The 17,968-nt window shown below is 37.7% G+C and overlaps 1 protein-coding gene across 5 annotated transcripts in view; it reads left to right on the top strand.

Annotated features, from left to right (window-relative positions):
• The window catches only part of LOC109093327 (activating molecule in BECN1-regulated autophagy protein 1-like), a 69,770-nt gene extending 52,452 nt beyond the window's left edge, over window positions 1–17,318 (top strand). For 3 of the 5 annotated variants that reach the window (XM_042760438.1, XM_042760437.1, XM_042760439.1), the window contains 3 exons: window positions 707–915; window positions 13,178–13,300; window positions 14,833–17,318. In XM_042760438.1, the coding sequence (XP_042616372.1) occupies window positions 707–915; window positions 13,178–13,300; window positions 14,833–15,410 (910 nt within the window). In that variant the 3' untranslated portion in view covers window positions 15,411–17,318. Of the gene's footprint in view, window positions 1–706; window positions 916–13,177; window positions 13,301–14,549; window positions 14,691–14,832 lie in introns of all 5 variants that reach the window. The other 2 variants (XM_042760440.1, XM_042760441.1) reach the window with 2 other exon arrangements.
• The last annotated feature ends 650 nt before the right edge of the window (window positions 17,319–17,968 follow it).

Below are 17,968 nucleotides of genomic sequence, written 5' to 3'. Positions count from 1 at the left end.
AGTTATTTCTGTTCTTTATGCCACATGACCTGATAGTTTACCCAAAAATTGTAATTTGATGCTGTCATTTACTCCACCTCATGTCAAAGCTGTATTGGTAAAAAAAAAAAAAAAAGGATTGTGTTATTTGTTTGTTTTGTTTTTTTGTCCATACAGTCAAAGTCATTTCAGTGTTGTTTTAGGCCCCGCAGACTTTCATGGTATGGACAAAAAGAGTTGTGTACAGTTGTATCTTTATGTTCCACAGGGGAAAAAAATTATAACGTTTTTGAATGACATGAGGATGAGTAAAAGATAACTGATTTTAACATTTTGGGGTGAACTATCCCTTTAGCTGTGTCTGTAATAATTATGGGAGACATTGTATGGTTCGTTAGCAATGTGTTGTTTCCTCCTGAGGATGAATCTCTACTGCTTGTATTATTTTGAAGTCGTTTTAGATAAAAATGAATGGCATTGTACATCCTCACTTAACAAACTTCTATGAAAGAACAAAACCTTTTGTCAGAAAAGGTTTAGCTTTACCAAGCAAGCAGTTAAATAGACACATTTCCTGTTCCATCTAGAGTTCTTCCAGCCCTGTGAAGAATTTAAATCGGTGTCATATCAGATCAGACCAGAATCGCCTGAAGGCTGTGTGGTGATGTTGTAAGATTTGGTGTAGTCATCATCACTCATCCTGCTGTGGGATGTTTCTTGTTTGTAGGAACAGCAGGACTGATTGGAGGTCCCGCAGAGAGATGGGTCTGATGAATGTGATTGGTCTACAGCCACGACATCTTGCCCCCACTGTTACATCACAGGGGACGCAGACACAGACTCTGCAGCTACAGAATGCAGAGACACAAACAGACCATGAACTTCCAGACGAACTTCAGCAGCCCAGCACTTCTCAGGGGTCACAGGTTACTGATGGTAAGACACTCTCTGTGAGTCAGAATATCTTTACTGAGCTCAGGTGAGTTTTGTCCTTGAGATGTAAAGACAAATCCTTGGTTAGTTTTCCATCTCTTTGCTACAACACATTGGCAGCTCCTGAAAGCTGAAATGTTCTGTATCAACAAATCTTTCTTCTTATCCTCAGACTCAGTAATCTGAATAAATTCAATCTCAGTGCATGTTCCAGTTGCAATATTTATACTGGATGCCTTAAATTTTAGAGTTTGATTACAATATTTGTAAACATGACAATATCTGCAGCACATGTATTCTGTGCATGCAAAAGAGTAGCATTTAGTGTTACCATAGCAACAAGAAGCTGTTAGTGCTCCTGTCAGAGAATTTGGCCACAAGGTTTTGTCTCAAAGACTTTTTTTTTAGTCGTTGTTCCGTACTTCCTGCCACATGTCTCCTAAGAATCTTTTTATTTATTATATTGTAAAAAAGAAAAAAAACACAAACACAATTTAAATATTAACAAAAAAAACAAATACTTATTGAAGGGAAATATACTGTAGCTAAAATAAACCAAAAATATTACATGAAAAAATTTGAATTTAATCCATTTAAAATTAGAAATGCTGACTTAAGGTACTGTATGACTAAAACAGAAATAAAAGCTACATAGAAATATTTTAAAAAGGTAATAATAATAATAATAAATAATGAAAATGACAAAAGCACAGAATTACTAAAACAACTGTAAGATCCACCCAGTTGGCCCAATGAAGGTATCCAATGGTGAATAAAGGTTTCCTGCATGTTAGGTCTTTTTGGTGCGCAAAGTAATTTAATTTCAGTTAAACTCTTATCTGACTCCATTTTATTAAGACCTTGAATTTAGGTTAGAATGCCAATTATAATTGCTCATTCACAGGATAAATTATCTAGACATATGATTATTCTTTAACTCTAATCTTATTGTACTCGTTCATTCGGATTCTCATGTTGCTCAGAGATTTGCCATTGGCTGTTAGCAGACCTCACGATCACATACTCGCCAGTCTTGGTTATTAGACACAGGTCATTGACTAATACTTCAGATGGCCGCTCCTATGCTTGCTCATCCTAAAAGTACTTTTGTTTAGTCCCCTTAGATCTATAGGGCGGGCTGGGGCGGGCCAAATAATTTCATAAAAGTGGGACCTGCGGATTGGAAAAAAACCGACTCGCGCATCACTAATCTGTACACACTTAAAAAAAGCAACATTATGTCTAGTCAGAGGTCATGACCACTACTAAGATACAAGCCAACCAGTGTTACTTTCTCTGATAGTAGCTTTGGATTGGTCATGCCGTAGTTTCCCATGTACATTTAGCTAGAGTAATATTACAGTAAACAGAGGTTAGGAAGTAATACCAAGTGTCAGCCGGATCTCTAAAAATCCAGTTGTTGTGCCCTATGCTCCATCTCAACTAGGTTTTAGTCTTTTACTAACCTGACACAGAAATGTGGTAACAAGGATACAGTGTAATCTACTAGAATCAATCATTCCAGAGTAAACAGTATCCATTCAAATGTAACAATTTATTATCAGTCAAGTAAATATGTATTATGTCAATTGCTTAGTTAATTCAGGGAAATCAAATCAATACAAAGACATCAAGTTCTTAAAGATGAATCTAAAGGCCCTTTCACACCAATAACGATAACTATAAAGATAACTATATTAGCGTCTACACCAGAGGACAATATCATCTGTTTATTCTAAGCAAACCCTCATCTGCTGCTTTAAATTCTCAAGCTTGTTATAGCAGGATTGATTCTGATTGGCTGTCAATGTTTTTATCGTTCATCAGCTGGAAAAAAAAAGTTCTGAAAGTGATTCCAACGATATCGTTTCTCTGTGCTTTTATCATTATATCTGTAGTGTGGACTCGATTTTTAGAACTATATCTTTATCGTTATCGTGTGAACAGACCTTTTGAGTAAAAGATGCATACTTGACTTTCAGAAAAATACATAGTATTTAGTGTATAGTTACTCCACACTACGGGCTCATCTGGCTACAGAAGCACCCCAATCTTCTTGCAACATTCACTTAAGTACTCAGACCAAGACAGACGTCCTCCAGATGGAGACAGGAACTAATAATTGGAATTTGCATTGATCAAGTATATTTTACACCTTTTGGAGACAATTCAAATGATACCAAACATGACTGTGAATATCACTTCATGTAGAACACTATATTATCAACCATTCTGAGTGAGCTACGTGAAGGAAGAGGGGAGGGGAGGGGAGGAAGTGGATGAAAAGAATAAGTTAGAAAGGAGCTTTTCCCGCATCTTCTCTCAGTGAGATGTTGAGACAGATGTCTGTATACTAATACGCTGTGTGTGTATTGTCCATATCTCAAAAATTAAAATTAAAACTGAAAATATATATAAAAAAAGTTCATTCAAAATATCAATAAATACTACAATACCTTATACATAATGCTAAAACAACACTGCTGCACCAATGCTTATCAGCACCAACAATATTTATTGCTGTTGTGCAAATATCATTTTTTGAATCTGACAAGTTGTCTGATTTACAGTACATTCTCAGAACAAAAGGTACAAAAGCTGTCACTGGGGCGGTACCTTTTCAGAAGGTACACTTTTGTACCTTTTAGGTACTAATATGTACCTTTAAGGTATAAATATGGAGTCTTTAGGTACAAAGGTGTGCCTTTTGAAAAGGTACCGCCCCAACTGAGTTGTTCACATAATGATTTTTTACAGAAGTATCACTTAAATTTGAGGAGTATTAGGCTTCATGTAAACATAGCTCCCAGTTAATTTTGTATTATTTGTCATTCTGTGGGCTTTAGTGAGAAGCCTGAGCGGTGAAGCGAGAAGAACGGGTACCGCGTTTTGTTTTTTTGTGCTAATGGTAATTACAGGGGACAGGAGAGGCCACTTCAACAGACATCCACCAGCTCAGTCTCTAAAGTTGATGTGTGTGTAGTATTGCTCTTATGGCAGTTAGCTTCAGAGAGAATTTATGCCAAATACTACATTGCCATCTCTCTTACCTGGTACCAGCCATATTCTCTCCTCAGCCGGCCTCCATTACCCATCAAACCACTTTAGCTCTCTGCTCTTATTACACATACTCTTCATGTGTCACTTTAACAGCATGCCAAACAGTTGAATAAGCATGTCTCGATGAAGCGTAACTATTTTGAGTTCCCAGATATAAATCGCAGAAATAAGCAGAGAGACAGATTTAACCTAGCTGACATTTGTATTTTTAGTTTAAAATGTGCAGTTTTATTTATAAACACTGTTAGCAGTCGGAGCTGCTGCTGGAATGATACGTCTGATATAATGCCTGGTGGGAGCTCAGCTTCAGAAAAGTCAGATCATAGTGTGTGCAATATTTAGCAGCACATAATTAATAATTAACTTCTTTCCGTAGCTATAGATTGTAAATTTAATCTGACCATCTGTCTAAAGTTTCCAGTCAAGTTGTATTTATTTGTCATTTGCACAGCTTAGGCATTTAGGTTTACTGGCATTGAAATGCATAAGATAAGGTTCAGTGTGTAGAGCTTTGTACAGTACAGTAATTACATTATAGTAACTGTTAATATATATAATATTGCATTGCAATAACGTTACACGAGTGCTGTAGAGAAACAATAAATGCACCAGAATACACCAGTTTTGGTGACTAAATACACCAGTGATGTCTTCCAGATGACACTGTTAGAAACAGATTTTGTGAAGGCTGTGTATGGTTCTCTCTTTTCTCCTTACTCTCTGTGTCAGTCCAGGTCAATTCAGTTTAATGCCATGAGTGTTACTGTAAATCCTGGTTGCACAGCACAAGTATAAACACTGTGTATTTTTAAAGCACTGTCGGAAAAAGAAATTGTTAGCGTGCTGATAACAAACATAGAGAGAGATTATATTTAGCTCAGGACATCATAAAGTTGACATGTTGCTTTAACTTGCATAGAATTACAGGCTAGCAGTTTTAACGTTTATTAGCTGTAGATGGAAGGTTGTAGTAATGGGAATAGTTTAGAAGTGACTATGTTAATTCAGTTGGATAAAATGATTAAAAGCGGGAGGGAAGAGGAGGGATAAGGACGGCTATCAGTACACCAAGCATATGCAGCCAAAGCCAGTACTGCCTGAAGCGTCCTCTAAATAGATTGGCTCTAGCCTTAGCACGAGTCAAATGATTGCATTTGTATGGAAAATTGAGTTTTAAAAAGGGTGAGAATAGAAACAGAAGAACGAGCACCTCTTTCTTGTTCGATTTTATAGCTGAACCTGTTAAGTGTTGTCATATTTAGGCAGTAGAGTTCTTAAAACAGTGGATGAGTCGAAATGTAATAGTGGAACAGGAAGGAGACGGTGAAGTCCCAGTGTACAAGCACAGCCTGAAGCTGTGTGAAGTTTGTTGATTTTAACAAATCTCGGAAAGCTTTGACCTCTGAAGAATTGAATCTCTGAGACTTTTCAAAAGCTTTTCTTTCACGCTTTTGAACAGTGTCAGTCCTTTGTTTAGTCTTGTGGATCTACACTTTTGACTAAAATAGAAGAAAATACAGTTCTGCTTTTTAACTTGTTCTCAATAGTATCTTTGAAAGATTTGAAACCAATAACCAGGCAAGCTTTGGCAAAACCAGTCATTATTTCATCCTCAAAAGCGGTATTGTGTCAGCTTGTTCCTTGTAAACAAGATTTTGTTTCTTTGCAAACTGGTTAAAATGAACCAGTATGCTCTTTACTCTTGGACATTTTTTTGGACTAGGTTAGAGCTTGCAAGATCGATAAACGCCTTTTAGTTTATTGTAGAATATCAGACAGAATATCAGTGAATGGAATGTTGGTCTGAGATCTGATTGTCTGATAACCTTTTTCTGATGTTGTGCTTAAATATATACATTTTTCTTTTCACTTTAATTGATTTGCATGTAACCTGTCCATTATACATAGTAGCAGCTTTCCTGGCTGTACGTGTTTTGTTTTGTGGTGTATGATTGAGGTCAGATGTACTGCGTCTTCGCCTGCAGCACCTGTGTGTTTGTGTCTCTTGAGGTACTACAGGTGCTAGAAACTTGATGAGTCAAAGTTTTAGGGTAGAGAAGTTCACATCTGAGTGTCTCACCTCAAGGAAAGCCATCTTCCCACACAAACACTGCACACTCCCTGCAGTGAGATCTGTGGGCGAGGGTTAAGTGTGGTATCATTTTAAACTGCAGTCAGTGAATACGTTTAGGGTTAGCTTTAGCATCCTCTCCGTGCATTTTATGTAATGAATATGAGGAAAGCGCATGTTATATTTATTCAAGTTATACTAAGAAAAACAAAATAGATGCACAGACGTTCTCTTTAGCAATCCCTCCCCCACTCTCTTCTCTTTCTGTGTTAAACACTGTATTCAGTGTAAGATGTTGTCCTATAGTTGTTTATCTATTCAATTCTTTGTTCAAAATATGCTTTTTGGAATGAACAACCTTGCTTTAGCTTTAGACGGTGAAATGAAGACTCCAGCCAGCCCCAAATCTCAAGAAGTTGATTTAGAAGATGTTTAGTTCATGTTCTGGGAATATTTCATTGCATTATAGAGATTTGATCTCGGTCCTCCTCCTCTCTCTTCATTTCCATGAGAAGATTGAGTTCACTGACTAATGATAGATCATGCTCCACCTGACCCTGAGTTTTCTGCACCTGCACTTTTGTTCTGACTGACTAAAGCTGTCGATATCTTTGGTGTCATAAGTACATGGATCATAAAAATCATAGAGAAAATGAAAATAAGTTATATGGGAGGCAGTTACTGATATGGAAATGTTTTCCTAAACTAACATTGAAAAGTTCGGGGTCAGTATGCTTTTTTTTAATGTAGACTCATAAACTAAACAATTATGAACACAAATCACTAAAATAAAAGGTCAAAAATACAGTAAAAACAGTAATAGTGTGAAATATTACATTTTAAAATAATTTGTATATTTTAATATATTTTACAGTTTAGTACTGTTTTAAAATATAATTTATTCCCGTGTTGGCAAAGCTGAATTTTCAGCAGCCATGATCCTTCCTATCATTCTATTATGCTGATTTGATGCTCAATAAAATCATCTAAAAATGTTAAAGCAGTTGTGCTACTTAATATTTTTGTGACATTTTAGTAATGAAATGAAATCTTTCCAGTCACTTTTGATCAATTTTAATTCAAATTCACCCAATTAAAAAATTAATTAAAAAAAAAAAATAAATAAAAATTACTGACCCCAAACTGTAATGTATGTTAATGTACATATGGACCTCTTATGGATCTACCTACTGTACAGCCTTATTCATTACAATAGATTTTATTTTCTGTCATTATTATTAGTACTTAAAGTGCACCACTGTAATGTTCTGATATTTTTAATATATCTGGCTGTCACACTATTTTACTTCCATCATTCTAATGTTGCATGTGCACTCAGTAATGTTTTTAATAAAACGTTTTACACAAAACTATGATTTTACACAAATAACTATGTTTTACACAAAGCTCTTTTGAATAAAACAGATAAAACAATTTATATAGAATGAATCAAGAGAGGACAAATAAAATCTCCAAACAGCCAGTTTCTGCTAGAGCAATGAAACAAACTGCAGCGATTGGCCAGTCTCAAGCTACAATGTGAAGACAAGAGGACCTCAAAATCCAGTTTATTGATGTGTGTATTATAAGACACAGAAGAAAAAAAAAACTATTTCTAAAAAAACAACAAAAAACAAAGGACAAGCAAATATATCTCTGTTTTCTGGTGCAGTATGGGGGCCTATTTTGGGTTTAGGTCCTTCTGATCATTCTAATGGAAGGATTTAGTCTTATACCACCCACAGACTATGCGATTTTAGCCCTGATTTTTCCAATCACAGACAGTTAAAGTGTTAGCTCCCTCAGAAATGAAAATTAGGCTGTGTTTTACTCACCCCCGAGGCATCCTAGGTGTATATGACTTTCTTCTTTCAGACGAATCCAGTCGGTGTTATATTAAAAATTGTCTTTGAACTTTCAAGCTCTATCGTTGCATTCAGCGGGTGTTGCATTGCTTCAGTCCAAAAGAAGTGAAATAAAAGGCGCCCATCCATAATAAAGAGTGTCTGACACAGCTCTGGGGGTTGAATAAAGGCCTCCTGTAGTGAATCGATGCATTTTTGCAAGAAAAATGTCCATATTCAAAATGTAATAATCACTTGAATCTAGCTTGCACTCACTGTTGTAAACTAAGCAGTGCCGGGGGAATTACGTATGAGGTCAGTGTTGCACATGCGCAGCTCAGAAGTGACACATGCTTAAACGCAGCCGAGAGATCAAAACAAAACAATGGTCACTAATTCGAAGTACAAAACGAGGATTTGTAAAGAAGAATGTTGGAGGATTTCGATATAAGCCAAGAGGAGAGGAGACTGGTTTTGCTTTGCTAAAGTAAGGAAACTTTGCTTCTTTTGATCCTCTAAACAAACGTTGGTTTTCACGAGACTCCCGGCGCAACGCTGACCTCATACGTCATGCTTCCATTTACAACAGTGAGCACAAGTTAGATTCAAGTGATTATTACGTTTTGAATATAGATATTTTTCTTACAAAAACACATTGATTCGCTTTGAAAAGAACAGCAATCTGAGGATGTTGTGCAGTGTATGGACGTATTAGCAATATCCAACTGTATGAGATTGTTCAGTTTTTATGTGAAGTCATTGTGATTTTTGTGGGGTGGTTTAGAGGGTTTGATTTGGCATTAAAAACTTTCGCACCTCCAGCTGCCTCATCATTCTTGAGTGGTCAGAGATTAGACAGACAGACGCCGACCAGTCTCATTATCTGACTTCATGATGCTTAGACAGCTTAACTCTTCTTTACAGAGAAATCAGTTTCAGCTGTCATAGGCACAATCCCAGCCAAAGGTCAGGAAATTTTTCATAATCTCTCCTCCTCCCTCCTTTCTCTCAGTGTCCTTTCACCTTTTTAATAAGCATGCATATCTACAGTATCTCACAGAAATGAGTACACCCTTCACATTTTTGTAAATATTTTATTATATCTTTTCATGTGACAACACTGAAGAAATTACACTTTGCTACAATGTAAAGTAGTGAGTGTACAGCTTTTATAACAGTGTAAATTTGCTGTCCCCTCAAAATAACTCAACACACAGCCATTAATGTCTAAACCCCTGGCCACAAAAGTAAGTACACCCCTAAGTGAAAATGTCCAAATTGGGCCCAATTCATGGTAGCTTTCATTGGCCAAGGTTTGCCCATGAGGCCGTTTGACCGACATGTCAAACAACCAATCACAGTTCGTCTGTTCAGCGTCATGTTTCGGGGCGCGGAAATGTCGCCACAATAACAGACCAGTTTGTAAAACTCTCGGACGTATTTTAAAGATTCTGTGCCGCGAACTTTAAATATTTCACATACTTTTGAAAATCTAGCGTTTAGTTGATCCTGATAAGCGCTTGTCATCACAGTTATAAACACGGCGGCTTTCTTCTTTCGTGAGGGGGTTTGGCGCCACGGTATCTTTGTTTCCAGGTGGAATGTTAAAGAACACGACACACACATCTGACGGAAATCCTGTAGAATTCAACCAATCCGATGACGACTTCGACACTCCTGAAATGTTTCCACTTTTGTGTCCCATATGCATCAGACGTTTAGCCAACGGTCCATGGGCATAACGTCTGAGACTGAGACTACTGGAAGTTCAACATGGCACCTCATGGCAAAGAACTCTCTGAGGATCTGAAAAAAAAGAATTGTTGCTAAAGATGGTGTAGGCTATAAGAAGTTTGCCAAGACCCTGAAACTGAGCTACTGCACGGTGGCCAAGACCATACAGCGGTATAACAGGACAGGTTCCACTCTGAACTGGCTTCGCCATGGTCAACCAAAGAGGTTGAGTGCACATGTTCAGCTTCATATCCAGAGGTTGTGTTTGGGAAGTAGACGTATGAGTGCTGCTAGCATTGCTGCAGAGGTTGAAGGGGTGGGGTGTCAGCCTGTCAGTGCTCAGACTGCATCAAATTGGTCTGCATGGCTGTCATCCCAGAAGGAAGACTCTTCTAAAGATGATGCACAAGAAAACCCGCAAACAGTTTGCTGAAGACAAGCAGACTAAGGACATGGATTACTGGAATCATCCTGTGGTCTGATGAGACCAAGATAAACTTACTTGGTTCAAATGGTGTCAAGAGTGTATGGCGGCAACCAGGTGAGGAGTACAAAGACAACTGTGTCTTGCCTACAGTCAAGCATGGTGGTGGGAGTGTCATTGTCTGGTGCTGCATGAGTGCAGCCGGCACTGGGGAGCTACAGTTCATTGAGGGAACCATGAATGCCAACATGTACTGTGACATACTGAAGCAGAGCATGGTCCCCTCCCTTCGGAGACTGGGCCGCAGGGCAGTATTCCAACATGTTAACGACCCCAAACACACCTCCAAGATGACCACTGCCTTGCTAAAGAAGCTGAGGGAAAAGGTGATGGACTGGCCAAGCATGTCTCCAGACCTAAACCCTATTGAGCATCTATGGGGCATCCTCAAACGGAAGGTGAAGGAGCGCAAGATCTCTAATATTCACCAGCTCCGTGATGTCATCATGGAGGAGTGGAAGAGGACTAGGGGTTATGGCAGTGCTGGAAAATAATGGTGTCCACACAAAATATTTACACTTTGGGCCCAATTTGGACATTTTCACTTAGGGGTGTACTTACTTTTGTGGCCAGAGGTTTAGACATTAATGGCTGTGTTTTGAGTTATTTTGAGGGGACAGCAAATTTACACTGTTATACAAGCTGTACACTCACTACTTTACATTGTAGCAAAGTGTAATTTCTTCAGTGTTGTCACATGAAAAGATATAATAAAACATTTTTAAAAATGTGAGGGGTGTACTCACTTCTGTGAGATACTGTATATACGTATGGGTTTACTATAGAAAACCACTAATTCCAAAGTGTTTGAATAGCTGGTGTTGTTGATATCCAGTGACTCATCCACCTTTAAGGGGATTTACTGTACAGTCTGTCAAAACATTCATTTGAAGCACTTTGGTCTCAGAAGAGTAAATCCTCACATTTCCATTCTGACATTGATGGGATGTTTGTCTGATACTGAAAGCTTGTCTGTGAGATGAGTGTGCAGTGTAAGTGGTGTTTGTGTTACAAACTGGCCAACATCAAATCTGTATGTGAGAATGTTCCTATTACTTCTTAAAGAACAGAAATGATTCTTTCTTTCTTTCTTTCTTTGTACCTCTTAGTCATTCAACACACACCCACACTCACACACACACTATTTTGGAGGCATAACAGATGTTATGTGTTAGATAAATAATTAATACATAGCTCAAAGACGGTCGTCGCTTCACAGCAAAATGTATTCCTTACAGAAGCCTGTGGGTGCAGTCATTGCAGAGAGATTACTTTTTCATTGCTCAGTCAGCACAAACCCCATGAGGAGATGCTCCACACGCAGCCATTTAATTGTCTCACACATGGACTGATATTGGCATGGTCATTAGCTGTGTATGAACAAAAATGCCGATGTGATAATAGTGCTGCGCACAGGGTGCCATTGGCTTAGTCACAGAGCTGCATTCAGGGCTCTGACAGATCGACGAGTCTCCTGTATGATGTCATTGTAAATGGTGTTCTTTGGTTTAAAAAAGTATTCGGGGGTTATTTATTTATTCATTTATTTACACTTTAAACAGGAATATTGTAAAATATTATGCAAATCAAAAGAACTGTTTTCTTTTTAGGAATTTTAAAATGTAATTTTAGCATATTTAGTTTTTAAAAACTATTCTTGTTATTGACAATATTGAACAACAGTTGTGCTGCTTGATGTTTTTGTGGAGGCATGATTCTTTGATAATAGAAAGTTCAAAAGAACAGCATTTATTTGATATAGAAAACTTGTGTAACATTATAAATGTCTTTACTGTAACTTTGAATCAAACTAAAGCATCCTTGCTAAATAAGTATTATTTCTTAAAAAAAAGTCTGACCCCAAACATTTGTACAGTAGTGTAGATTTAAAATAAAATTAGATGTTAATTTATTTCTTTTACATTTTTACACTATTTTTCTCTCAAAGTGTCCCACTACTAGCTCCCTTGCAACCTCCTAATTTCAAAAACCCCTGTATTAGCAAACAGAAACCATGTTCAGATCAAATATACTTTTATAAAGGAAATGTTGTGTCCACCATTTGTTTTGCATTTTGTGCTCAGCATTAAAGGTGTGATGAATGCAAACAAGGACCAACTTGCATAAGTGGCCTGCCACTGGCCTTAGTCACTAGTGATCCAAGCGAATTTGGTTGTGTTGGGTCCAGAGTGATAAACTTACTTGAGGCAAGCGTGAATGTGGTGTGCACTATTGGAGGAAAATTACAGGAGACACAATGAGCATCCATATTGGAAATTAGTGACCTTAACCATAAGCACAGTTTGGAAAAAGAGAGACTATTCAGTCACATTAAAGACAATAGGACGTTCAGCCAGTCAACTAAGATCAGCTTGAACAACAGAAAGTATCTGAATCTATGTTTTACAGATAAACACATATGGCATAGCTGCTCTTCCACTTACTTCATTTTCTATAGCTGATGTAGCTGTTTTGCTCCAGGTATTAGAAAAATATGGAGATAATACCCAATACTGAGATAAAGAGAATTATTCCATTATTCATGACTGATGATAATTTGTTCTGTGCCTCTGGCTGTCAAATATCTATTTCTCGATTTGTTCATCTGATAACTACATTTGGATTGTTTATGAATTTTCAGTTAGATGGGAAAATGTAAATGTAAAACATAAGAAAGCAATACAGAAAGCAGTAATAATAAAAGGAGTGTGAAATATTGTACTAGCACTTAATTCTGTGGCAGTGTGAGAATGAAGAGCCAGTACAAAAGCAAAAATACAATGCAACTTTTGCAAGCATTCAGAGTTTTAAAAAAGCAACCCAGTATTAGTTTAGTCATAACAATACCATTCTCCACAAAAATATGAATACCAAAATTATGAATATTTTTTACTGTCAAGCTCAAACTATGGTTCTTTTTCCTTGATCTTTTTGCCACTAACCTGTGTAGGTTTTGTCATATTTTTGTTTGTTTTTCTCAATCCCTGTTTCTTTTTATGTTGAAAATCAAAAAAGCAACTGGGGTGCTTCAAAAACAAATGTTAAAAAGCTGAAATGGTCATTCTTTATCAGCCACAGACACTCTGGATTTAGAGATTCTCCCAGAGGATTCTGCATCTGAGGTGATACTAGAGACACCCCCCCACAGTCGACCTCAGGAAGATGAAGGGTCAGATCTCACTGAACCCAGCACAGGTAACCAACAAATCACACTGATAAACAGAAAGTAACTATGTGATATTGATTTTGGTCCTGGAACTGTTATCAACCAGTCAGGAGTCAGGATTAGGTTTAAAGCCACACTTATTAACTTGAACAACATTCTTATCAGCATACAGTATCATTACACTCTGACTATAGGGTTGGTTTATGGTTAGGTTATATTTTGGGTTAGGACTACTATTAGTTTGACAGGGATGATTTTCTAGGGCAAAGAAAGGACATTCAAACAAAAGAGATAGAACAGTTGTGTTCATTTTGGTAACTAACATGCTAATGAGCTTCCAAACTGGCAGTTTATTTCAGACCAGAGCATGGTTTGCACAAAAAAAATGTTAATGTCAAATGAACCTGGGAGCACACCATGGTACCAAACCCAACATTACCTGTAGAAATGGTCTAAGTTTGGTTACACTAGAACTGTGAAGTAATTTGCTTGAAATTTAAAGCAACTTAAATTTGGGTCCACATTTGTTGAGGAAGTAAAGTAACATGCATTCGTTTTATCCAATGACGGTGTCATTAGTTCATCAAAACACGTGCAGTGGATCATGACAGTGGATGAAGATTTACAGAAGCAAAAGTGAGCGTGCCTCTTAATTGTGCAGAGTGAGTGCAATCAGAGCGGTAAATGAATGGCTTGCAATCAGCTGTCTCCTCAAAAGATACAGTTTGCAAACAGCAGAAATCTACCTTAATGTGACACAAATAAATGCAAGTGTTGTTCACTCTGCTGCGCATAATGTCATAGATCCATGTTGTGTTTTCTATCATACATGCTGTCCATGTTTGTGTTGATGTAAGATGGATGCAAATTCAATAGGGTTTGATAGAATCAAGTGGTCTGAACCAGACCATCACTCTCGGATTCTGACCGCAGCAAAGGTTTCTACTGTGAAAGCCCCTTTAGATTATGCATTATAGCACAGCACAAGTTACTTTTGGAGCACACCATCCACTCACAATTCAAAAAACAAATGCAAAATGCAAAAATTTTAACTATCAGTGTGATAATTAAACCACAAAGAAACAAACCAAAGCTTAAAAGGATTGTTGATGCTGATGCAAACATCTGAAACACACTCTCATATTCACACTAACTGAACTTGATCCAAAGTGCCTAAACACTAGATGAGGATCAAAGAATCGAGTTTGCAGAAACAGTTGATGAATAATTTATAGTCAATTGTGGCTTTAATTGCACCGCATCTTCCTGTTAAATTAGGTCCATACAACATGTGTCCCGGCTGTAAACCTGCAATAAAAGCCATTCGATGTGTGCAAATCTCCACTGACTCTGCCAAGAAACAAATCTCCCACTAACACCAAACGTTTTGCTGTCAACACAACCTACAACTCATGTTTTGTAAGCTCTCAATTTAACTTTTTCTCCTAAAGGCCAACCAGCCTTATTACTTTGTTTATTGATCCCAGACAGCAAGTTGGACTGTTTACCCTGTACTATTTCTTGAGGAACTCAGTAGTTTTCCTCTCTCTCTCTTTCTCAGGCCAGACTGAGTATGTTTCTCATATCCAAAGACTAATGGGTGAAGGAGGGATGACAGCGGTTGTCCAGCGTGAGCAGAGCACCACAATTGCTTCCATGGGCAGCTTTGGCAACAACATCATCGTCAGCCACCATATCCACCGTGGCTCCCAGACAGGAGCGGATGCACAAAGCCGTACTGGTTTGAGCCCCACCCCTGGGCCCTCTTCTAGAGCCCATGAGACTTTGGCTGGAGCTGCAGGTTCATATTCCCATGTCCTCACCAGCACACTGGGGCTTCATACAGAGACAGTTCAGAGCACTTCTACAGATATAGACCTAGCCCCCCTCGAAGAACAGGAGAGACTCCACACGTCCCTCCTTTCATGGGAGTTTACACCTCTTTTCTCATCTGCTCAAGACACAAATGGACCTTCTGCTTCCATGGAAACAGACAATGTCTTGGAGGGGGATGAGCTCCAAGACTTTGAATCCCCCCCTCCATCTTTACTCTCATCTTCACCCTCTCTTTCTCCAGTGAATAACAGTACCTACAGCAACAGCGACAGTAGTTACCACGGAGAAGAGTATGGGCGGTGAAAGGGGCGGAGTTTGGAGAGGATTCATAATTTGAAACCAAATGAGACGAGAAAAGACCGTTTAAACTCTTCAATGAATTTAGACCATTCCACATTGTACTTTAATCAGCCTTGCTGAAGTTTCAGGGGTCTCTGACTGTTCAAAATAGAGCCATGTACAGAATAAGGTGTGTGAATAGCAGAAAGACAGAGCATCACATTGCAGTCTCTAATCTGTAGAGGAATATCAGTTCAACTAAACACTTTGCTCCTCTACATCTGCCTTCAAATGTAACATGTAAAATGTAACAGATGCTGCTGCTTTGAGCAGAAACTTAATGTTTCCTCAAACAGTCCAATAGTTACAAAGCCTAGTCACATTCTGCAAGACTTGGCTTTGTTACTGTTGGTTAGTTTAAAAGTCATTGCTGTTGAAGGAAGGACTACAGGTATTTTTAGATCATGACTAGTGCATTTTAGTTCAGGTTTTTTATAAAGTAAAAAATACCACACCCTGTTATTTTTAGGCCTTTGGAAAGAAGATAATAGAGAATCAAGAAAGAAGACAGAATTGTATACAAGTTTTATATTTTGTATAGTTAATTATGTGGCATTAAAGGGATGGCTCACCCAAAAATGAATTTTCTGTCATCATTTACGCACTCTCATGTCGTTCCAAACCTGTATGACTTTCTTTTGTGAAACACAAAATAAGGAATTCTGAGAAATGCCTCATTTTTGTTTTTTAATTTTTTGTTTTTAAAACAATGGAAGTCAGTGGTCGCCAATGTATGTCAGAATGTATGTAGTCAGTTGTCATATCTCTGTTTAATTGCCAAAATTCTTCAAACTATTTTCAGAAAGTCATACAATTTGGAATGACATGAGAGTGAGTAAATGATGACAGAATTTAAATTTTTGGGTGATGTCTGGCTGCTTCCTCATCATCAGCTGTCTTCCATGTGGTCAAGTCAGTCTCCTTTTCACAAAAACACCTAAATATTTATGCTTTGCCCCGAATGAAAATCAGAAAGACTTAAAAAGGGTCTTCCCTTCCCTGTGTACAGTAAAATGCTTCTCAGCACAATGTGGTAAACGTCAGAGCCTCAAAAGGGAAGGGGTGAAGTCTGACAGGTGTGTGTGTATTTGAGAGAAATGCTATCCCAGTTCTGTCAGCTGCTGTAGATTTTCAAAGCCTATTGAAAGTTAGGCAGGCACCTGACAACAATTGTGTTGCATCCTTCCCTTTTATTTCTTATGTAGTGCTCTGGTTCCTATCTGCTCTCTCAGAAAACATTTCTGAGGTGTTGTGTGTGTGTTCAGAGAGCTTGTCCTCTGAACCTGCCTGAAGTCTACCATTGGCCTGTTGTTATGCCTTTTGAATTTGAGAATTTACAGCACATTTTGTCATCTCGTCCACTAACCACTTAATAACCAATCACAATGTCTAATCTGCTTAAGTGTACCTTATAGGGAGTTTCTTCATGATGGGTTTTTCAGTTTTGTAATGCTGACCAGTGGTCTGGTACACATAAGTGCTACAGTACTGCATAGGGAAGGCGGATATTTAGATTAATGTTTGTAAGTGAATGTATATGTGAGATTTTTTTTTTATTATTCACAGGCTTAATGCATTATGTTCTGCATTAATATGGAGAGGCTGCCTCTGCTTCTTTTGGCAAACCACTTTAGCTTGAAAATGAATGTCTGGCGGTGTCTCCTGAATCAAGTCAGAGCACAACCCGCTGCTTTGGGAAACAGTGTAACCTCTGCTTTAGAGCTTTTAGAGCTCAGCTCAGTGGCCTCCTACAGTAAAAACATAATTTTAATGCTTTTTCTACTCCTGAAGAAAAATTACAGCTCTTCTGATGGATTATGTACTTATCATTAAAAAAGTGACTATTTTTGTCCTTTTTTTGTTTGTTTTTCTTTTTTAGAAAACCATTTTATAATTTTGATTTAATTTTTTTTTTTAGGAAAAAGCGATAATACATTGATCTGCATTCTGGGAAACACAGTCCTCTGTGTGATTTACATGGAATAAAATGTGTGTTGACAGAGATGAGGATTAAAATACTCATCTGCTAATGTTTTCTTTCTAACTCTATTTTTATTATGGTCCTTTTTGTTGCAGATGACCAGGATGAGAGATGTCCTGTTACAGTTTTGACTGATTTTGCTGCACCTATTGATTCTTTAAACTGAAGTCTCATGCAAATCTTATTAGAGGTCCAGGTGTTATTATACACCTTACTTAATTTATTATATACTGTAAGCCTTTTCAGTTAGACTCTTAGCTACACATTAGCCATGTTGCTCTTGGGCTGACTGCTTTAAGATTATGCTTCTCACGTAAATACATTACATTCAGATGATTCCAGAAATGTGAGTGAGACAAAGATGAGATGGTATTCACAGTGCTAATGTTGACTCTGAGAGACCATTTGAATAAAAAGGCCTGTAAAAAAAAATTATATGTCAGTTTGTATTCAAATGTTCAAACCTGCAGAGCTTCTAGGCATGTGCTATTTGGATTCTGAAGGTACAATGATGTAATTTGGGGTTGTTAATTGTTAATCT

This window comes from Cyprinus carpio, chromosome A7 (assembly GCF_018340385.1).
Source record: "Cyprinus carpio isolate SPL01 chromosome A7, ASM1834038v1, whole genome shotgun sequence".
Taxonomy (NCBI): Eukaryota; Metazoa; Chordata; class Actinopteri; order Cypriniformes; family Cyprinidae; genus Cyprinus; species Cyprinus carpio.
This window is presented reverse-complemented; position numbering and strand designations above follow the sequence as displayed.